General features: G+C 43.8%; 1 protein-coding gene across 4 annotated transcripts in view; it reads left to right on the forward strand.

Moving 5' to 3' along the window:
- Positions 1–23695, forward strand: part of RFTN2 (raftlin family member 2) — a 478219-nt gene that overhangs the window by 221701 nt on the left and 232823 nt on the right. For all 4 annotated transcript variants that reach the window (XM_069225820.1, XM_069225818.1, XM_069225822.1 and 1 more), the window contains one exon: positions 23191–23374. In XM_069225820.1, coding sequence (XP_069081921.1) covers positions 23191–23374 — 184 coding nt within the window. The remainder of the gene's footprint in view (positions 1–23190; positions 23375–23695) is intronic.

The raw sequence follows: 23695 nt of genomic DNA on the forward strand, positions 1-23695 counted from the left end.
AACTTCATTGACCTCCATTTGAGAGTCTTTATTTGGTGTACAGGTCCAGCTACACGAAGTACCTGCATATTTTCACTTATGCAATTCCTCTGATTTCTTTCATCAATAGGGTGTATGGCAAAGACTAGCATTTATATTTTCCACCAAGATGGTGTTTCTCAAGATACAACATAAAATGTGACAGGGCCTCCTCAAAACATGCAATTGAAAGAAGATTCCAGTCTTGACAATATCGAAGTAGTTTTTCCAGATCGCTTTAATTCATATCAGCCTTTTAAAACATGTGTATTTGTTGATTTCTAAAACATTATCAACAGTTGTTGGTGCAGCCACAACAGCCGCGGCTGCCGCATGTCTCAAGGGGAGGGGCGGGTGGGGGAGGATTACAGGGGTGGGGGTGAGAATAAAATAATAATTTTTAAAAAACTGTACCTATTTCTTCTGCTGCTGCCGCCGGCCACCTCAGTCCTCTTCCCTCGATTAATTCTTATAAATAGAATTTGAGCTTGAGGGATCCAGGCTATCTGGCTTTAGCATTCAGGTGTGCGACATCATGAGGGACGCATCCCTCAAAATGGCAGATCTTTCCATGTTAAGAAATATTAAGCTGTATGCCATAAGAATGGAATTCACATTGTCGTGAGGTTATTTTAGCAAATTTTTATGGGCACGTTATTTTAGCCATAGGCCTGCAGCTTATGTCCTTTAGCCAGGAAACAATTCATTTTATTATTTTAGCAGAAGCTTCATTTTGCAGTCATGTTTTTATTCTTTATCTGTTGTTTGTTCTGCCTAGAAATTTGTAAATGTTTTTGCACTACATTTTCACTTTGTGCTTTGCTCAAAGCTGTACACGATAATGTTTTTGGTACAAAGTAAAACATCATATTCCCTGTCATTTCATGGAAACATACATGTTTTTATATTAGGGCAGTTTTTTTTTTAGAACACCAGATTTTTTATTATAAAACACCTCTTTGCCCCATATACATTAGAGAGAAATTCCAGCCAGAAGTCGCCACTACCTGCTGTTCACTTCATTGCAGCTGTCTGCTGAGGTGCGACATCTTTTTCCGCCTACATGGGAGAGGACTCTCAGTAGACCAGCTCTCTTCGCTACTACCATATTCAGGTATGGGGGCTGCCACAAATCACCTCAACTCTTGGGTACTGGAGATATACCGCTATCTGGCTGGAAGGGCTAGGCTGACAGTTGTCACACGGTGTAGAATTGAACTCGGTTCCCCACAATCCGGTAGTACTGCCACCCAAATCCAGCATTCTTACTGTTATAATGAGACCCAACATGACAATATAATGTAATATGATGTCTGCTTTTATGTTATATCACGTTTGTTCATTCATGATCGCCACACTTCCTATTAATATCTGCTGTAGTATTTTTGTATATACTGTGTACTAATATGGTTTCTGATAAAACATAAAATGATGGTTCAGATTCCTTGTGTGTGCTCTGTACGAAAAAGCCTAAGTGGAACACAATTCAGTATGAGTGACTCTAACCCTGGGCGGCTCCTCCATTTGGGCGGAGGAGCATCACCCCCCCTGCCAGCAGCAGCAGTTGCAAACCTTTACAAGGAAACAATAATAAACACAGTTTATTATTTTTTCCTTATAAACGGGTGGGGCCACGGGGTGACGAGGAGTGAGGGGGAATGCATGTGTGTTTGGCTCTCTCCAGCCTGCACAGGCTCCCAGTCTGCCTAGGAGTGCCCTGGCTCGGTGCTCCCAGCCAATCCTGACGCTGCTCTGATCAGTGTCAGGATTGGCCGCTGGGCAGGCTGGGAGCCTGTGCCTGAAGCCTGCAGCGACAGAGGAGAGGAGTGGTGTGGCGCGACAGAGGAGGTAAGTGTTTGTTTTTTATTTATTTTTTTACATTTCATTTTTATTCCTACTAGAGCCCCTCTCAGCCCCATGTGCCACCCCACCCCTTCCATGCAGCGCAAGCCATGACTGACTCTGACATAGTATTGTTACATTCCTAACACAGTCTCACTATGGCTAAGTCCACTGGAGTTTCCTGGGTCACAACCTGTTTTTTTTATACCGAACTGAAGGATAAATTGGTTTACCTTTCTTTCCTTAGGGCCAAGAGAAAGCTATAGAGTGTGGTCAAGATGAACCATGTCATGCAACAGAATCATTATTTTGCCAGTGGTAGTTTTTCCTTTCCAATCAGCTGGATCTGCCATCTTTGTAGGTGACACATACTCACGACCACCTCTGATTTGTGTAGTGTCAGCCTTTAGCTCCCTGCATTTGAGTCTGAGACTTAACTTAATTTAGCTGCACCTGGAGATTCCTAATTTTGTGTAAATCTACTGTTGGAATCTCACCCCGAAGATCAGTGCTATTTCTAACGAAGAGATTGACTGCACCCATTAAAAGAACACATTTCACTAGTGTATCCCCATCTAAAAAGTTTAAAAGGGGACATAGGTGCAGTATCCAGAATTATTTAACAAGCATTGACAACGCCAGCAACTTTCACCTGTTGCCAGTGCTTGAAAAAAATTGTTTGGTGATACTTTGCAGCACTGGACAAAAGAAAAAGAAAAAAGGCATTTATTTTGGAGGTGTGTGCATTTGTGATGATGTATGAAGCAGGCAGCATTTGTTTAAATGTACTAATCTGGGATGGAATTTGCTTCTTGACCCTCCAAAAAAATACTTCAAGGGTAGGGGAAGCGGAGGAGCGGGTGGGACAGAGTCAATGGGAAGCAGGGGGATAAAATAAGAATAAAGGTGGGTGGTAGGAGGAGGGAGAAGAAAAAGCAGCACACAAGGGCGCGGGGAACACCAGGCGGAAGGGAGAAGCACATGAGGGAGAGCAGTAGGGAGTGCAGGAGTTTGATGGGGAGAAGCACACAAGAAAGGACAAGCAGCACTTGAGGAACAAAACAACATGCAGCATGCGGTGGATACTTAGAACAACGGAGAAGCACTTGAGGGAGACAGATGGAAAGCACATGAACTTTCATGGAGTACCTAAAAGAAATACATAGTTCCCTAAAAGACAGTACCGGAAGTATACAATTAAGCTAATCAAAAGGATGGCAAAGATTCTGTGCACTAGGGGAGGAACTAGCACAAGTGGAAGAAGGCAAACCATTGAATAAAAAGCAAGCAAATAAGAATGACAATAAAACCAGTGAATGGTAAGGGCCGCCTGGCAGTGAATCATTAATATGGGAATATTTGGCTGTTGTGTATCAGAATATCATATAGAGAAATATATACAGAAATATTGCCTGGCATACATACTGTGTCCTAAATAGTGTTTACAAAAATATCATCTTGTTATGTGTATATTTTGTGTTATATATTATTGGGGGATATTTATGTAGATTTTATTGGGGCACGTGATATTCTGACAGTGATATTTCAGTTCCACTCAAAGTTGGCTTCACTTAATTGGCCATTTAGTTTGGCTAGTGTTTGCTTTCTTTGTTGCCTTTGCCAAAGGTGTTTGATGGATGTTTTGCTTCTAGGATCTATGTGCAGGTTTTTTTGTTAAACCTTACTCCCAACATTTTGACAAGATCAGCTTAAATCCTCACAACACCATCCACTATTGTGCCTGCATAGGAAATATTTGTATCTAAATTAAGGAGGACATCTTGAGAGGTGTAGATGGAAACATTTAGTTTAAACAAATGGGAAGGTGAGAGCACCCCAGCCTTCTAGGATTGGGTTCTACATTTGTGGGAGGCTTAAAGCCAGCACAAGTTATTGCATGTTGACTTGTGAGTTTTGAGATGTTCATTTACAATAGTCCTTGTGTTTTTGGCCATGTGGCAAGATACTCTATCTGCAGCTCCCAACAGCCGAGCTGGAGACCTGGTAGACAATTCTGTGTTACTAGTAGAAACCACTGACCCCCAATCTCCAGCCCCGTCGTCTCTACAGCTAACAAACTACAACTTAGCGAACACCTTGACACATGCAGCTGCTCCCTATTACTGTCCAGGAGCTAGCTCAAACAACCATTGTTCTGGTCAAGTACACACTAGCCCTGAGCATTGTCAGCTTCCCCCACAAGATCGTACAACCCAGTCAGGCTTAGACAGAACTCACCCTGGCAGTCCATCACCCAGGAAATCTCTGAGAACAGAGCCCAGCAGAATCCCTCCTCGCTCACCTCCAAGGATTGAAAAGGCATGATAGCAATGTATGGCGACGCAAGCAGAATCACACAAATTCTACCACTCGCTTGCCTGAGGCAGTCTCTATAAACTCCAAGGAGGGTACCGGTGGGCACTCCAATGCTCCTACAGAGTCAAATTTAGCAAAGGTAGCCTTATTAAACACCCTCCAGCTGACTGTTGAAGCCCATAATTATCTGTCCGCAAAAATGGACACTTAAACTAAACTACTAAACATGCTGGCAGTCTTCGTGCCTCGGATCGATACAATTTAATATTCAGAGTCCAAAAGACGACTGAAGCCTGGACGCTTGGCCTTTGTGCCTGTTCACCAATTTTGGATACGCTAGAGACTCTTTCAGGAATATTAAGTAACATCCTGAAAATCTTTTAAAGTACTTTGAAGGAACACCAGCGCCACAGAAGCTGCTAATAGTACGCATCTTTTGGCATCTCTAGCTGAGCCCTCTCCTTCCATGAGCTCTCAAGGAGCATGACAGGGGCTTTCCAAGCAGGCAACTCAAGCAACACAGAGGCCAGTCTGCAATCAGTGGAAACCATGGAAGCAGTGTTGCAGCTTCATTGCCCCCATGACAGTCAGCACTTCACACCAAGACGTCGGCTCCAGCGACAACTTTCCAAGCCCAAGAAGTGTCACAGCTACAGTCTAGACGCATCCGCCGGTAGAGCTATCAAAGAAAAAATGGCAAAAATGGTAAAAACATATGGTGAAGGCCACAGGTAGGAAAACCATCTATGCCTTTTCTAGCAGCCAAACAGACTGCTCCAAATCGTCATCCAGATTCAATGCTTCGGAGCATGAGGGAGTTTCAGAGGGGTAAGTAACATCTCCCCGAGTCCCTCTCAGGTTCACTCAAGCAGTAACCTTACACAGCCCCAGGAGGCCACTTTAGCGAGCCCTCCGAAAACAAGCAATTACAGCTCTCCTAAGGGGGTCATCGGACCTCGCAAGGCCTAACACCCAGAAAAGGACAGACCCTCTGACAGACAAGAGTTTTCAACAACAGGGAGATCCCTCTGCAAGTCCTCCCAAAGATGGTGGGGGCACATCACTTATTGTGGTCACTGATTATGCAAGAAAAACATTCACAGTCAAGGAGTCCCAGGATTGACTTCTCACAAGAGCCGTCGACTTGGAGCCCCAGGTCCCCAGTAGCTATTCACGATCAGTATTAAGGACTCAAGCTTCCACCTACCCTTAACCAGCTACCAAGGACACCTAAGTCACAGTCTCTGGAACCCCGGCCAGTACAACCGTCAGCATTCTCCTATGGTTGCATAAGCACCAGCGCAATTTTAATGTTTCTTGAATACAGGTCAAGGGTATAATTTGACTTGCTTAACCGGGGCAACATTCTTTGTTTGCTGAGCCAAATGTGCGACACCGTGAACTTGGCTACCGCTGACATTGTTTCTGTGGAATTTTTACCACCTTGCTCAACTCAAAGATATGAGACTACCAAGTTGACTTGGACCTTCAGCGAAGTCACCAACCAGGTTTTGGGAGGCAGCAGGGCATTTTAGGAAGTGGGGCGTTCAGGTTACTCCTGCCATTGAACCAGCATACCCACACCTTCTACTCTCAAGAACAGGTAACCGAGGTTTCAAGTCTCCAAAAAAAAGCACCCGGTGGAATCCTAAGGAGTACATAAAGCAAGTTGTCATTGCCTCCTGCTCCACAATCATTATCGTTGCTACCTTTCAAAGTGCTTGTTCATCGTCATGACGGGGGCTGGCTCCCAGGCACCCTGAACTCAACAGCAAGGCAATTACGAATAAGCAGACCAGCCTCTGGTGCCTCAGAGTCTAAAGGTGAATTAAATATATACTCCTGGAACGTTAATGGCCTACTTGACAAACTTGGTGACAAAGAAACACTGAACTACTTAACCTCCTTTAAAATAATCATGCTGCAAGAGGCTTGGGCCAAAATCTCCCCAGTGATCCCAGGATATGTAAACTACTATGTGCCAGCCATAAAAAGAGTCCGTTATGGTCGCCCAAGGGGAGGTTTAGCCATTTATATCCACTCTTCCAAACAAGGGAGTCACCTTTTGCACCTGGCTAACTACAAAAACTTACAAATGGTTCTACTCTCTCTGAATTAAGCTTCAGTTTAGCTATTATGACTATCTATAGCCTCATGAAAAAGGATTATGAGTTGGTGGCTAAAGCATACCTGGCCAAGGAAATAGTGGAGCTGCAGGACAGTTCCTCCTGCCTTGAGTGGATCCTCTCAGGAAGTTTTAATATGAACCTACTGGGTACAGGAAGCTCTGAGGAAGCAATTGTGGCTCAGATTGTTTTTTGGCAGGTCTCCGAATAAACTTCAAATGGAGTCTTTAAGACTGACAAACTGTGGAGATCTTTAACAAATGATTTGGAATACATGAACCTACGAGTAGCCAATGGTTGCTTTAACACAGATCAGCAGCCCTCCTTTTCTTTTCACAATCAGACAGTGCACACGTTAATCGACTTTACAGTTCTTTCATCTTCTTTGTTTCAACATGTCTCTAAGCTCCAGATCACAGCGAGAAGCGAAAGCGATCACCTACCACAAGAACTGTTCCTTACCACCACGCTAGACCATCACGAACCAAACAGATGCATCTCAGTGCATGACATACACATATGATGGTAAAAAGCTCAAATGGTCATCAGATACCCTTCTTGGTCTATCAGAAGAGGGCAAACAAAAGTGGATCAAAATATCCGAATGCAGAATTTCTGTACAAATAGCCTGGGATCAGTTTGCTGAAGTGTTTGTGGGCTCCAGCCCTTATAAACCAGGACCATCTAGTCACAACAACAGCATCAGGGAACCACCACCAAGCCAGGAAACCAGGATATTAAAACGAGATCTAAACAGAGCCTTACACCTATGTCAATGAAACCCCAGAAATGTAGCCTCAAAGATGCTGGTGTCCAAATCCAGACTTGCCTACAGGAAACACTTGTGGGAACGTCAAAGGGTTGCGACGTCAAGTTTAGCAACTGCGCTCTTGCATGTTCCTAAGACAAACAGGCATGCAAAATTCTGGAAGCAGGTGAACTGCCTGGATAGTACAACACAACTCAAAGCTACAATAAATATTTCTGAAGCCACCTGGCATGTGCATGTTTTCGAGCACTTTGGCCCTTTAAATCACAAACTAACCCAGGAGCCTAAGTTGTCTACTTATTTAATCAGAAGCAGGTGAGTGGTGAATAATCAAAAGCCGGAGGGAAGGGGCTCCAGGCTCCAATGGAATTCCTGCCTCATTTTTGAAAGAAGGTCAGTTCTTCGGTAACTCATCTGTCAGTGCTTTACAATAGCATAACCTCCTCCAATTCCATCCTGCATTCATGGAGAGGCTCAATAATCTCCCCAATCTTCAAAGGGGGCTCATCTAATGATCCAGCAAACTATTGGCTAATAGCGCTTTTGGACTTTGAATCCAAGTTCTTTGCAGGTTGCCTTCTGGAAGAACTAGAAGTCTGGGCATCAGATAAAGACCTAATCCTGTTCAATCAAACAGGCTTTTCTAAAGGGATAGGTACAACAGCCACTCTTATGGGGGTATCATTACTGTTTGATCAAAGCAGGTGGGCCAAATCAGCTCTTTACCTCTCGTTTATAGACTACAAGGCCACTTTTGACCGGGTAGACAGAGGCAAATTATAGACCAAACATGCAAATTGGAACATTCTGTACCATCTGCTAAGAGTGATAATTCTTATCCATACAAGCACCTGGGTGAGAATTAAACTGAGGGACGGAGCACATCTTTCTAGAAAAATACCAACTTCTCAGGGCTTAGGACAGGGGTGTGGGCTAGCTCCTTTTCTTTGCAATCTTTTCTTGGCCAACCTACCAACCAGCTTAGAGCAAGTCAACTCTCACCACCCTCCCGAAACTAAGGAAAAGCGCCCAGCCATGCCTGATGTACGCCGACGATCTGATTCTTCTAAGTCGTACCAGAATCGGGCTACATAGACTTCTGAAGTTTACAGCTGAGTACTCCAATGAGAATTCCCTGATTATCACCTTGAAAAAATCTAAAACAGTGTCCTTCAGGACAACTCCTCGGCACTCGCACCAGTGGTACCGGGACGACAGCAGAATAGAAGTGGTGCAGGAATACACATACTTGGGATTTCTCAAAGATAACAATGACTCTTTCAAGCCCCACATAGAAGCACTAAGGCAGAAATCCCTTTCCCTCTAGTCCACATTCAAGTGCCTGAAAATCACCACAGGTAGCTTGACTTATCTACCTCTGCTAACAGTGATCCAGGCTAAGCTGGTCCCCACTATCGCATATGGCAGTGAAACTTTGAGAGGAAGAGGCGGTGTTTTCCTTGAAAAGATAGTCACCAGAACTTTTAAATCTATCGTCACCCGCACAGCTGGGCCTTGAGTTTGGCCTAGTGAGACAGTCATTAGCGAGGAATGGAGCATATGTCAAACTGTGTTATAAACTCAAGGCAGCAAGTCCTGCCACACTAAGCTCCCTCCTCTGGGTGGAAATTAACGTGATGTCCAACTCTTTAGCCAGGTTTTAGGTATGTACCTCCTTGGAATCACTAGGTCTAACTGATGGTGAACACTTTAGTTCATATCGCCAAGCTGCTAATTAATGAAAGTGTTAAGATTTACTCGTTGCTAGCAGATAAAGAGGCATTTGATAGGAGATAGCATGCTTGGTTTACTCTGTCATCATAAACCAAACTTACCCCACATCCGAATTTGGGAATAACTATCAAAGCTTGAGTCAAGGCAGCCATCATGAAGTACCAAATGGGATGCTTGCCAACATATACACATCTACCTCCATGGAAACAAAGAGACATAACGGGGCTATGCCGGCTTTGCGGGCTAGCTCCAGAGGCGCTGGTACACCAGATATATATTTGCAAAGGTAGCATGGACGATTGGAGAGCAATCCTTCGGCCACTCTGGAATCAGCCGGTTTTAATGGGGAGGACACACAAGTTAGCTGCGCGTCGGTGAAATACTTAGACATGCTTGAGGGTAAGCTCCTAAATCTTTAAGGTACAGACTAATTTTCAAGTACGCTCCTGCCACCGACCCAGTGCTGTCTCCTGAATTGCTCTCTACGGACCTCAATCAACTATTTTTTTATTGCAGCACTGCACGTATCAGCTTAGGCACTGATCCTTTACTGTTGTTTCTGCACTTTGAATTGCACTTCATGGTTTTTAATTAAGTGTCTGACTAGCTGTGCGCCGGATTAATTCACAATGTAAGTTTCCACTTTTTAATATTGTTTTTGTGGTTACATGTGCAACGGTTTTAAATAACCATGCATTTTTTAAATAAACTAAACTAAACTAGTCCTTGTGGTTCAGGTAACAGCAATTATTATTCAGTGCTAGTAGATTTATTCTCATTAAAATGCAGCATTTTTTGTATTGCTGTAGTTCTATGGTAAATAAAGCCAAGTCAGGATCCTGAATATCCTTCCCCTGACAAAGATCTTACTAGTCAAGCTGGTCCCCCTTGTATAATGCACCCAGATTATTTCAGCCAGGCCGATTCACTCAGTCTATCTCTTTACACGTAATATAAACTGTGAGAGTTTAGCAAAATAGCAGCCTCATATCAAGAATTGTTATGCTAAGCGCAAGAAAAGAAAAATAATACAAATTAGACTGCTCATAAATACAGATTCCCCATTTAATCCAGGCTTTGACCTGAACTTTGTATATATCCTGAGTGTGGGTCAGAGTATGTTAGTTTGCAGAATACTAAATTCTGGAAGCCCCTTGACCTTTACTTGAAATTCCATAGCAGTAGGACCTCCCATCTTTTCTGGCATAAGGTCAAGTGCATGGTTTTCTACACCCTCGATTCTGGGTTTGGCCTTCTCTTTGAATACTATGGCATTTTCTCATTGTGTCATTGTTTTGTTGACATTTCATTTGCAGCGTCTTTCTTGAGTCCAGGAGTAAATGATGTCTGTTATTGCCATGGTATGCACAGATCTAGCAGCCTGAAATAGCGTGATAGAGAGAAGACATTCTTACAGATGCCTTCCTCACTTGGTCTTCAATGCAAACAATGTTTATTGTTTTTTATTTTTTTTATTTTAAGCATCCGTCAACATAATACGAAAAAAGCCGGAATGGACTGCATACATCAGACACATTGTGGTTTTGGCATTAAAGAATACAATACTATAGGCTTTAAGACATTCACAATCAATGTACATAGTAGATGTCAGCTAATTGTAGTCTTTGGCTTGGGCGTCTGTCTGTAGGTAGAGAAAAAGATGCACTGGCTCATAATGAGGTATGAGTACTTTTATTGCTGTGCTCTGTGTTGCTCCGTAAGGTCTCATTGTGACTCTGCTTCACTCTACATGTCCTGAAATGATAGTAAGGGCCCAATAAGTAACAGCATTTCAAAAGCTTCTGACAACAGGTACAAAAGACTAAGAAGGGTGATAGGGTGAGGAGTGATGAAAGGGGATGTGGGAGGTGCACAGGTGACAGTGGTGTAGGGAGGCAGTTGATATTCGTAAGATTGGTGGACCTGGAGTGCGCCTAAAGGGGAAGGGAAAGGTCAGGCGCAGTAATAGCTGTCTGAGCGGTGCTTATGTGGACATATCTCAAAAGGCCATTGGGACGGGGAAAAGGACTGAGTCCTCATGGGGAGAGGTTAGGTTAATTCTCTAGCAAAAATGTGACCTTTTTAAGTCGTGGAATATGGCACTAAATGGTCCCTGGAGTACCCTGGAGGCTGTGGATCATCATATTTGGCATGGTGTTGTAGGGAGATCAGCCTCAGTTAGGTCCTTAAATTGCATGAGCATGACATCCCAGGCTGCTGCTACAGGGCGCTGACCTCTTCCCAATGTAGCTCAGAGCTTTTTGTGCCTCCCCTCAGTGCCCCCCGAGATGTGCATGTCATGCCAGAAGTTTGCTATACTTGGGAAGTACCAAAGCCTTATGTTGGAGGTCTTTGACCTGGGTGGGACATCTAGGGCAAGTGAGATTGGCTGTGGGGAACTTTTAATTTAGTCAGGAGAGTATGAGTTACGCCCTGTGTAGAATCATATGCTGAATATTCTTAAAACATGCATTCTGTGAAACAGGTTTCGGGAATTTCAGGCCTTTGATTCACTTGGAGTCATGTAATGGTCTTGCCAAGTCCTCCTCCGAGAGGTGCCTGAGATGGACCAGAGGGGTGTTCCTGTGTTCCCTAATAGCTTTGTACAGCCACGTTATAAGATGTCGCCCACTACCCATGAAGTAATGGGCGAGTATTACCGCATGTACAGGCGGTTCTTCATCTAGCGCTCCCCACAGCGAACGAATGGCCACCAGAAGCTGCCCGTGTGTGAGGCACTGGCCTGGAGAGACGGCATAATCTTGACGAATGACAAATTTGTTTGAATGTGAGGATCTGGGCACTTCAAAAGAGGTCTTCTACCGTGTCTATTGCATGTGCATGCCATTCTGCTAGCTGATCATCTGTGAACAGGCCTAAGGGGTCTGGCAGTCCCTCTAGAGGGTTATTTGGGGCTTATGATATGACATTTTTCGTCAGATGAAAAACCTGGGCTAGACATTTTTGCATGATCCACTTGTGTAGGGACCTTGAGTGGTGTGGCTCGATAGTGGGGTGTTGGAGCTTGCATAATATGTAGGCGGGGAGAGGGCCATCTCCTTTGCTCGTTTCATAGGTGTTTTTGTCTGCCGACCATCTAGATACCCATTGGAGCAGGGCCGCCAAATAATAGGTTTTAAAGGATGGCACCTAGAGCCCTCCCTGACCTACCAGCAATTGAAGTTTTTGAAGGGCTACACATTGTTTCCTGTTGTTCCAAACAGGTCCCCTAGCAAATGGGTGAAGTCACGGAAAAATCGGCGGGGTGTGATTACTGGCATGTTTACGAAGTAGTAAACGAGACGAGGGAGAATGATCATCTTGGAGAGCGCTGTCTTCCCTGTTAGGGCCAGAGGAAGCCTCTGAGAGAAATGCATTTGAGAGGTGAGGGCTGTGAAATCATGTTTCAAGTTGCCTTCGAACAGGTCTTTTTGGGAGTGGTATAATCGAATTCCTAGATATCAGGGTGCTTCTGTCTTCCAGGTTACTGGAACGTCACCCATTCAGATTGACTGAAGGAGTGGCGTGGCAGAGCGAGAAGGCACATGATTTCTCCTAGTTCACTCGCAGGCCCACTGCTGCCTCAAAGTCTTGAAAGGTAGCCGATAGTGAAGATGTGTCTGCTGATGTGTCTCAGATATACAGGAGCAAATCAAGTGTGTAGAGTGACACAGCACGTGTGGTCTCGTCCAGAGGGATCCCCCAACATTGGCCTGCTGCTCTAAGGTGATGGGCCAACGTTTCCATGGTTATTGAACATAGGATGGATAAGAGAGGGTAACCCTGGTGTGTACCACAGCCTATAGGAAAGGGAAGTGAGGTCAAATGACTAATGCATGCCCTAGAGGACGGGTTTGTGTAGAGCAGTTTGGTGTAAGCCAGCAGATGTTGGCCTAGACCTGCTGTCTGTAGGACCTCAAAGAGATATTCTCAGGATGGGGAATCTAAAACCTTTTTGAGATCAAATATTAGGTACACTGCTCGTGGATACCGTTATGAGGCCTGGTCCATCACAATGAAAAATTGTCTAATATGAATGGATGTGTTGCAACCTGGTACAAATCCATTTTGGTCAGGATGGGCGAGAGATTGTATTGTATTGTAATCGTATTTATATAGCGCTTACTACCCCTGACGAGGCGTCGAAGCGCTTTTCGATGAGTAGCACGCTACTCCGGTACCCAACAAGAATTAGTGATGGATTAGTATAATTTAATAAGGAGTACAGTTTTAGTATTATTATGAGTTAATTTGAGTTGCGGATATGAGAGTTTGTTAGTTAGATTGACTGGAGTAATGGAGGGGTGGAGGAGGAAAGAAATCCAGAAGTGTTAATTGGGAGTTTATCCTTCATTTGCTCAATCCAAAGGCTTGAGATGAATAAAAGGGGGGCGGAGGGGAAAGAGGATGTGGAAGGGTTAGGGAGAGCATAGTAGCAGGGTGAGATGAATGCAGGAGAATTTAGTAGGGTTGTGTGGGAGGTCACAGAGGTAGAGTGAGGTTTGGTGAGTTAGATGTGGGGGTGGAGGGATGAGCTTAGGCAGAGATATTTAGGAGATGGAAGTGGTCGAAGGGATTTGGGATGAGTCCGAGTGAGAATGGAGGATAGTTTGATAGAGACATGACATAAGAGCGATGAGTAGATAAGTGTGATAAAAAGAGAGCAGAAATTCATAGAAACATGCCAGGCACAGAAACAACATATACACATATATATATATATTTATACACACAAACGCACATGACTATACACACACATCTGCACATACAATACATAATTAGAAACATGGGTAAAAAATACTTAGTCGTCCATCCATCATCCTGGTAAAAAGGCGGGAACTCCCCCACCTACCTATAGGGTGGACGGGGCGTGGCCCAGCGGGCGGAGCCCACAGGTGCTCCACAAAGGGAGAAACCCTCCACTCTGTGTCTCCAGCAGAGGAAGACAGAAACCGTGCGTCCCAGTCAGACACAGACCACGCTCCAGCACATCATCAGCTCACCTCCAGGAAGGATTCCAGATCCCCTCCGCCATGGGATCTCTGAGCGCACAGCCCCGCCCCGCCCCATCCCTGCTAAGCCCAAGAGCCAGGGTGGGCCGTCCTTTCCAGAAGGTGAGCTTCAAACCGCGGCATCTGCCGCGTCCACATTGTACACTAGGGTACGTGATGGGCCACGGGGGCAAAAACGTCTTCAGCAACCTTGTGTGCCCCCGGCAATGTCATTGCCACTAGTGCGTCCCCGCGGAGATGTCCTCGCGCCCCTGCGCATCAACGACGCACCACGCGAGTCGGCGGCAAACGCAGTGGGGTCGCCTTGGAAAGCTGTCCATCATTCTGGCAAGAGGTGGGAAATTCCCCTACCTATTTCGAGGGTTGACGGGGCGTGGCTCAGCGGGCGGAGCTTACAGGTGCTTCATAAAGGGAGAACCTTCTACTCTGTGCCTCCAGGAGAGGAAGATAGAAACCCGCGCGTCACAGTCAGATACAGATTACGCTCCAGTACATCATCAGTTCACCTCCAGGAAGTATTCTGGATCTTCCTCTGCTATGGGATCTCTGAGCGCACAGCCTTGCTTTATCTTTGCCAAGCCCGAGAGTTAGGGTGGCTTGTCCTTTCCAGAAGCTGAGCTTCGACTGCGGCACCTGCTACGTTTATATTGGTAAGTGCTTCCTTTGAGGTTTAGTTTATGTAAAATGAGCATCGTGGCCTACACAACCGGAGTATTTTCTACGAGTATGTCAGTAAGCGTTACCTAGCATGTTTTATATACCCTGTTTATATTGTACAATAGGGGTACGTGATGGGCCACGGGGTAAACGTCTCCAGCAACCTTGTGTGCCTTTGGCAATGTTATTGTTACTAGTGCGTCTTTGTGGAGATGTCCTCGTGCTTCTGCGCATCAACAACACACCACCGGAATCGGCGGTAAAACGCAGTGGGGTCGTTTTGGAAAGCTGTCCCTCATCCTGGCACGCAGTGGGGTCGTTTTGGAAAGCTGTCCCTCATCCTGGCAAGAGGCGGAAATTCCCTACCTACTTCGAGGGTGGACCGGGCGTGGCTCAGCGGGCGGAGCTTACAGGTGATTTATAAAGGGAGAACCTTCTACTCTGTGCCTCCAGGAGAGGAAGATAGGACCCGCGCGTCACAGTCAGATACAGATTACGCTCTAGTACATCATCAGTTCACCTCCAGGAAGGATTCTGGATCTTTTTTTTGCTATGGGATCTCTGAGCGCACAGCCTTGCTTTATCTTTGCCAAGCCCGAGAGTTAGGGTGGCTTGTCCTTTCCAGAAGCTGAGCTTCAACTGGGGCACCTGCTACGTTTATATTGGTAAGTGTTTCCTGTTGAGGTTTAGTTTCTGTAAAAATGAGCATCGTGACCGAACCAACCGGAGTATTTTCTACGAGTATGTCAGTAAGCGTTACCTAGCATGTTTTATACGCCCCGTTTATATTGTACACTAGGGGTACCTGACGGGCCACGGGGTAAACGTCTCCAGCAACCTTGTGTGCCTTTGGCAATGTTATTGTTACTAGTGTGTCTCTGTGGAGATGTCCTCGTGCTTCTGTGCATCAACAACGCACCACCGGAATCGGCGGTAAACGCAGTGGGGTCGTTTTGGAAAGCTGTCCGTCATCCTGGTAAAAAGCGGGAATTCCTTTACCTACATTCGAGGGTGGACGGGGCGTGGCTCAGCGGGCGGAGCTTACAGGTGCTTCATAAAGGGAGAACCTTCTACTCTGTGCCTCCAGGAGAGGAAGATAGAAACCCGCGCGTCACAGTCAGATACAGATTACGCTCTAGTACATCATCAGTTCACCTCCAGGAAGGATTCTGGATCTTTTTTTGCTATGGGATCTCTGAGCGCACAGCCTTGCTTTATCTTTGCCAAGCCCGAGAGTTAGGGTGGCTTGTCCTTTCCAGAAGCTGAGCTTCAACTGGGGCACCTGCTACGTTTATATTGGTAAGTGTTTCCTGTTGAGGTTTAGTTTCTGTAAAAATGAGCATCGTGACCGAAACAACCAGAGTATTTTCTACGAGTATGTCAGTAAGCGTTACCTAGCATGTTTTATACGCCCCGTTTATATTGTACACTAGGGGTACCTGATGGGCCACGGGGTAAACGTCTCCAGCAACCTTGTGTGCCTTTGGCAATGTTATTGTTACTAGTGTGTCTCTGTGGAGATGTCCTCGTGCTTCTGCGCATCAGCAACGCACCACCGGAATCGGCGGTAAACGCAGTGGGGTCGTTTTGGAAGGCTGTCCGTCATCCTGGTAAAAGGGGGGAATTCCTTTACCTACTTCGAGGGTGGACGGGGCGTGGCTCAGCGGGCGGAGCTTACAGGTGCTTCATAAAGGGAGAACCTTCTACTCTGTGTCTCCAGGAGAGGGAGATAGAAACCTGCGCGTCACAGTCAGATACAGATTACGCTCTAGTACATCATCAGTTCACCTCCAGGAAGGATTCTAGATCTTTTTCTGCTATGGGATCTCTGGGCGCACAGCCTTGCTTTAGTTTCCAAAGAAACTATAAATCAATAGAAATATACATATAATCTGAAAAAAATATTTATCCCCAATGGCATATGCAGTTCATAGTTGTTTGAAAAAGGTGGTTATGAAGGAAAGAGCCAACTCTTGAGTAGTTTCCTGAAAACAAGAAAGTTATCTGTGGCTCTTATAGTTGGGGGTAATGAATTCCATAGTTTGGCTGCTTGGACGGAGAAGGATGTACCACCTACAGTCTTTTTCTTGTATGGTGGTGTTCTAAGGCGGGGCGCCAGTCTTGAGCGGAGGGTTCTTTGTTGGATGTATTTGGTAATTTTCTTTCTGATGAAAAGCGGTCCTGTTCCATGTATAGCTTTGTGGGTGATACAAAGCAGCTTGAAAGTGCATCTTCTGGCAACGGGTAGCCAGTGTAGTGCTCTCAAGGCAGGGGAGATGTGGGCTTGCGGCTTTATATGTAGTAGTAGCCTGGCTGCGGAATTCTGGATACGTTGTAGTTTTTTCATAACAGATAGAGATGATCCAGGCTATTGGCATAATCCAGTTTGGATAATACAAGTGAGATAGTAGCTTGCACCTTGTGTGGAAATCCGAGGTGAGGGAAAATGCGTCGTAAAGTCTTTAAGGTGATGAAGCTGGTGCGTGCTAATTTGTCTACTTGGGCATTCAAAGTTAGTTTGGAATCCATGGTGATTCCTAGGTTTTTCACTTCCTTGGATAATTGAGGAGGTGGTCCGAGATCGTCAGGCCAGCCGCACAGAGGGTCATAATGTTTCCAGTCACCACATGTGAGTATTTCAGTTTTGGAGGTATTTAGTTTGAGATGGGAGTATTCTCAAGTACTGGTCCACCAGGATTTTGGCAGATGTGTGACCTTTGTATAGTTTTTCATAAATGTCTCTAGTTTCACTTCTCTAGCATTACATTACTTTGCTGAGTTGTGTTGGCCAAAAAAATCAACGCCGACTGACCATTTATTTCCTTTCTGTGCAATCTACCCAGGCCTTTCCAATGGTGGAAGTCACTTCTGGCCAATGCCAATTATGCCAGTCTACTCCCACTGTAAAATGCATCCCTTTTGACTGAGGCCAATCACGCCAGCCCACCCCACTGTCCAAACTATTCAGGCCCTTTTACTGTTGGCAGTCGACAATACATCCTAACTTAGTACTATCTCTCAGGCCATTCCTGCCTTGCCAGCACCACAGTGGAATGGAGTACAGCCAAATTCCTGAACCACAATTCACTGAAGTCTTCACTTAAGAAAGTTCCCTGCAATGCTGTCCTCCCAAGTCATTCTAGGCAGGCAGTTTCCAAAAGCGCAACTTCGCAAGTTGCAGTGCGCTATACAACATCTTAATTTTTTAATGAGATTTAAGTACTTTTCAAGTAAAAAAAGCATTAATAACTTCAGCAAGTGTTAGATGAGGTACTTGGGTGTATAGATGAAAAGGGCCTGCTGCTATGTTTTTATTTTTATTTTCACTTAGTCTGCAGTCTTATGGTGTTCCGGCTGTGGGTGTGCCGAGAACCAAAAGAGACAGTGAGCTTGTCTACAAGTTAAGTAAGGGATGATGTTCATGATGCTTTGTAAATGATGCAGCTGACTTTGAGAATGGTGTGCGCCGAAAGGAGGAGCCAATGGAGTTCTGTTAGAGTGGGGGTGATGTGATCATATTTCTTCAGACTCTGGATAAGATGTGCTATGGGGTGTAGGACACCCTAAAGAGGTGCCTAAATGGAGTCTGGGAGGCATAGAGCAGGGGGTTACTATTACCACCATCCAGATGCGACAGTACACGGGGCTTCAGCAGAGGTTCTGAATTTATATACTTGAAAAAACAGTTTAACTTCCTTCAGAAGAGAGAGCTGGTACCATGTTATTTTCTTGGCAATGTGTTCCTTGAGGGTGAGGTTGGTGTTTAGTGTGAATCCAGGTGTCTTGGCATTTGGTGTAATTTGACATTCAAAGGCATCAAGGTTCATATTATCAAGCAAGGTTTGTGGTGGTTCATGTTTGTTGTTCTTGGCAAATAACAGAAATTCTGTCTTGATTGGCTTGAGCATCAGGAAGGCACTGGACATAAGGTATGGATGATTTGAAAGGAGTGTTTGAGGCGTTGAATGTCTGAAGCAGAGGAAACTTTCAAGTAGATTTGTGTGCCATCGGCATATTGAAGACCCTTGGTGCTGTTACCTGTGAGTACACAGTGGCAGTAATACACATACATAATTCAAGGGTATCCTTGAATCCTCCTAGGCTAGTGCCCAGATAAAATTCAGGGACTGAGGCAGTGAAACAAATTCTCCCTTCACCATCGTACAAGATTCACTTAGTAGAGATTATGGGGCATATTTGAGAGCCCCTAACGTCTCCTTGCGGCACATTAGAGTCATTTTTTTATGCTAATGTGACCCAGCGAGGCCAAAATCACTGCACCAAATTTACAAAGTGGCGCCATGCATGCATAGCGCCACTTTGTAACCCCTTGCGCCACATTATGCCTGCGTCAGGCATAATGTATGCAATGGGGGACTTCCCCCGTTTGGGCGGGGGGAACGAAATGGCACAAAGAAATATAAAAGATTTCTTTGTGTAATTTTTGTTGGCATTTTTAACGCTTGCTCAGAGCAGGCGTTAAAGGGTGCATGCCGTGGTTTTCAGTGGGCCCCTATGTACTGTACAGGGGTAATGCCAAACTTTTGGCGCTAACCCTGAACAGTACATCAATAGCGCCAGAAATGTTGACACTATTGCACCCTACCCTGCGCCATGGTGCACCGTATTTTAAATACAACGCACACGTGGTGGCAGTAGGGGGGCACAAGGGGCACCACGAAAAGTGGCGCTACTTACAATGTAACATCACTTTTCTTAAATCTGGCCCTATGTATTTCGTGCATCTCCTATAAAGCAATGCCTGGATTTCTTCAATCTAAAAAGATTATTAGAATTCTCTATAAACAGATGTCCTATCCCTTGATATGTTTCTTATTTAGAGACCTTCATACTTAGGCAAGAATTCTCGTAAGCAAGAGGTTCTTCCCATGAAACTCTTTAATGTGGGTGAACCTGAAATACCCATGGTGCACATGCATCCTTGTAACCTCAGGCATAACTTCAAAGTGCCCATGCTTCCTAATTAACCTTTATTCGAAGTTGTATAATTGTATTCTGTAAAATTATATTAGGGTCTGTATGTTTTAAATGGCATTATTTAAAACTGCTTAAACAGTTTATTATTGTATATTGTTTGAATAGTTCGCTATTGTAAGCTATTTCAAGAAGAAACTTACGAATTTTAAGATCTGCAGCTGATTAACTATCTGCAGGTATAAAGACCCTTCTGATTTTTATTTATACTGAAGTGGCTCACAATGTTTTTATTTTCTGTGTATGGAAAGGTTCTGCAGTAACTATTTAGTAAACTGTGTTTACGATGTTTTGACCTGACTAATCATATCTTTAGCTTTTTTTTTAGGTAATTCTCGTATCTTTTAATTTAATACGCTTTGTTTAAATCAGAATAAGCAGAATAATCAGAATAACAATAGTGTGTGTATGTGACACCATCAAAGTTCTTAATCTCTTAATTAGGATCATGATCGTGAGATCTGAAGATACATTTGTGCTGTAATTGTCAAAAGGTTAGCATATCATCAGTAGGTTTGAATTACCACAACATGTTTATACAGTTTCTTACGACTCAATTGTTTTGTCCTGCTCATATTAGTATACGTGGATTGTATATTTTACGACCGTGAATACAAATATTTGTTCGTACAGTTATTAAACAAGTCCAAAGTGCTGTCTGTGTTCAGCTCGAGAGTAAAGGTTTTGGTTTAAACTGCAAATTACTTAGGTTTTTGTTTCTGGCTGTTTTGCAGAAAATGTCATCCTCTCTTTTGCGACAAACCTAGGAAAGTTAAACTTTGCTTCACGCAGATTGCATTTTGTTATTGAAGTAAGAATCAGTCCTGATTTAAGATGCAAACGTTGCTCATTTTGTATATTTGCTTTCACTTTCAGAAGGTCTTCTGTCTGTTGAATGAGTACTTGTTCTTGTTTCTTCAATATCAGTACGCCCAACATATGAGAAAAAATCTCCTCAAAAAAAATGCTTTTTATAAGTGGATTGTATGTGCATATTTCTGTCCATGTATAGAGTCCTAAAAAAAGGTTTCTCGTGGGCTGCCTTTTTTACAATATACTTTTATATGTTTTTACACATCTCCCACACACACACACACACACAGAAAAAGGCATAATGAATACGTAGATTTATTTATGTTAGTGTTTTATAGTAAGCTGTGGTAACTTTTGTATAATACATATATTTTATTATATTATGATTTTGTTTCGAAAAGCTTCTGAAGAGAAGTGATTGTTTAGTCCGAAGACATCGCTTTTTGTTAGTGTCATTCATAAGAAGTCACACAGTTGTCTTCAGTGTAAGTAACATCAAGTAAGTGTGAATACCTAGGCAAAAGTGTGGTAGAAAAATGTATTTTCTTAAGAACTTTTGAAGATATATTAGTCTATTGCAAACAGTGTATCTTGTATTGAAATATACATAAAGTTAAAGATTGTGAACATGCTATTTACTACCATTGTTTAGTGTGGGGAGGGCCATGAGTGAGCTAAAATGTCCTTCCTTTCCTTCAACAATTGTTTCAGAAGAAAAAGGCACTTCAAGCAAGGACTAGGAGGAACCTGTTTTATTTGGCCCTGTTTTTTACTGACTGATTGGGTCAGATATTTGAATATAACATATAGTATAACTTACCAGCTCGGGAGAGAGCTAAACCACCTGGTTGTCCCTGTCATAATTTTGTGCAATTACACATCTTCCTTATCTCCACATCCCACTAGTGGTAAATGAAAATAAGATCAGACATTTCTAATTCAGTCTTTCCAGCATAAGGAAATCTCTATACTGAAGAAGAGCTTTACAAAACAAAACCAGTTTATATATTATTTTGAAACCTAGTTTCCATTTAATTCAAGTCATTACATAGCACAAACTTGACACATAGGAAAACTGAGCGTTTCACACCAGAATAGCAAGACAGATAGTTTGTTAGTGACCTCCAGTGCTGTACCCGGTTATGGAACTGTCTCTTCCAGAAAAGATTGAATCCTAATGGTGTGACCAATAAGGTCATTTAATTAGCAGAGATCTGTGTAGCGCTATGTAATGTCTTGACTCCTGGTGTGGCACTGTTAGCCCAAGATGGGTAGTTTAGTAGCGAGGTATGGTTGGTTTTTGTTTCCGGTGGCCTTGTAGGCAGTGCAGCTGTCCTGACGCCTGGAGCGGGAGCCAGAAAAGGTTGCTGAGTGTTACAGTGATCTGGTCGAATTTCTTCAGCCTTTTGATGAATATGGTTCACACCCAAAGGGGTAATGGTAATGCTAAGGCCACACTGTAAATTTTACATGACATAACAGACTAAAACAAGAAACTCGCAGGAAAGGAAAGACCAGACGACAAGTCTTATTAATCTCCTTTCCCGTGATCTAGAACATTGTCCCTGTTGACATTGGGACTCCTAATACCTTCCTACAATTCAGGAAGACCCTAAGGCCGCATGACTTTACAGAATAGTATCACCTGACCCACTAAGTATCCCCATAACTGCAACTCAGATGGAATAGGAAGATGCAGACTTACATCTTCACAAAACATTATCCCACTCCTTGTAAGCGCCCACCCTCCTTGTGCCTCTTTGTCAACACAAAAGGTTCTTGAGCCATCACCCTTCTGTTCATTGCTCTGTTGCTTGCCAGACAGGTTCACTCTGGGTAATTACCTATAGACTTACATGGTATGCCAGCAGTGCTGAATCCATGGGTTAGGGTAACCACACGTATACCAGTGAGGATGAGTCCTCGCTTTATGCACAAAAGTCATTATGAAAATGTTTAATATATATTATAAACTGCAGAAAATTCTGAATCCACGATATAACAAGTGAACTTTGCACGAAGACATCTCTAGGTTGTGAAGTGGGCTACCCATAGAACAAATGCTAAAGTTGGATGACAATATGAGACCGTGTGAACGGGAAACTCTGCTGCAGTGTGGTGCTGTGTGTCTCTTGTGTTCAGGACGTGAGAGAACGGGTGACTGTAGTAGATATTCTGTCGAGAACTTTGAAACCAAAACAATTATTTAGTAAAGAACCTTAAAATAATGGGCTTTTTAAAGAGAAAGATTTTAGGTAGACATAAATAATCCATATAAATATACGAATGTCCTTATTTTTATTGCATTGGACGCAGAGAGTAATGATTTGTTCAACCTAAAACAGCGAAAATAGACTTTGAGAAATCGTGGGTCTTGCAAATCGGGATTATGAATTGCAAGATCCTAACAGCAAAATTGGACCACTCCTTTCTTTTATGGAGGGTCTTGCAGGCAGAGTGCCTGCCCACTTATTCATTAATCAATGGCCATAAACTGCATAGAAAACCACGGGTCTTATAGGTCAGAAACTTAAAGGCTATCTAATGATGTGAGTGCTCGGTTTCCTTCTTTTAGTGTCATATTACAACCATTGGTGGGAGGGAGTAGTGACTAGATACACACAGGTAACGCAGGTGGGATCTTAATCTTGGGGCCGGAGGTCATTGTGTGATGTGCGAACAAGCGAAAAAATTAACTGAAATGGGGAACAAGGTGAGCTCTAGAAAAGCAGATTGGGAACAGAAATGCGGAGAGGAACAAATTGGTTGACAAGCAAACGGAAGACGTTTGGCTGTTCGAGACCGCTGCTACAAGCTGTATACACAATGAGGCGTCATTCTTTCGTATTCCATTGCAACTATGTGCTGTGCACCTCTAGATAATTAAACTCTTTCATTTTCCTTTTAGCAATACCAAATCCTGAAGTCATCAAGATCAACTCTCTGTGTGATATACCAAATAAAGTAGAAGATTATTACATGAAAGGATATGTCATCAGCACTGTTCATCCAGTCATTCTGTCCATCGGCCGTAGGAAGCATCTACCTGTCAGTTTCTTGTATCGGGTAGTGTTGTCAAGGCTCAAGTCAAGGTATGCATCGAATTTAAGGAATGCTACATCTAACCTGGGGTTATACAGTGAAATCTGCATGTACTAAAAGGAGTCATGAGACGGACAGGACAAACTATAGTTTTTAGAGAAAACAGTGTACATGTCAAATTTGTGTTTCCATTTTTGCCGTGTATGAAAAGGGTCAATTTAAAATTAACATGTACTCTATCTTTGCACTGTGTATTTGCTCCAATGTGTCCATCCCCTTCAGCCATAGGCTGTGTCGGTCACTACCTCCTTGAATAGGAGATGGCTTTAGCCACGGTAATGGAAATTAATGTGCTCACGTCATCTGCAAGA

The sequence above is a fragment of the Pleurodeles waltl genome, chromosome 3_1 (genome assembly GCF_031143425.1).
Source record: "Pleurodeles waltl isolate 20211129_DDA chromosome 3_1, aPleWal1.hap1.20221129, whole genome shotgun sequence".
NCBI classification, from domain to species: Eukaryota; Metazoa; Chordata; class Amphibia; order Caudata; family Salamandridae; genus Pleurodeles; species Pleurodeles waltl.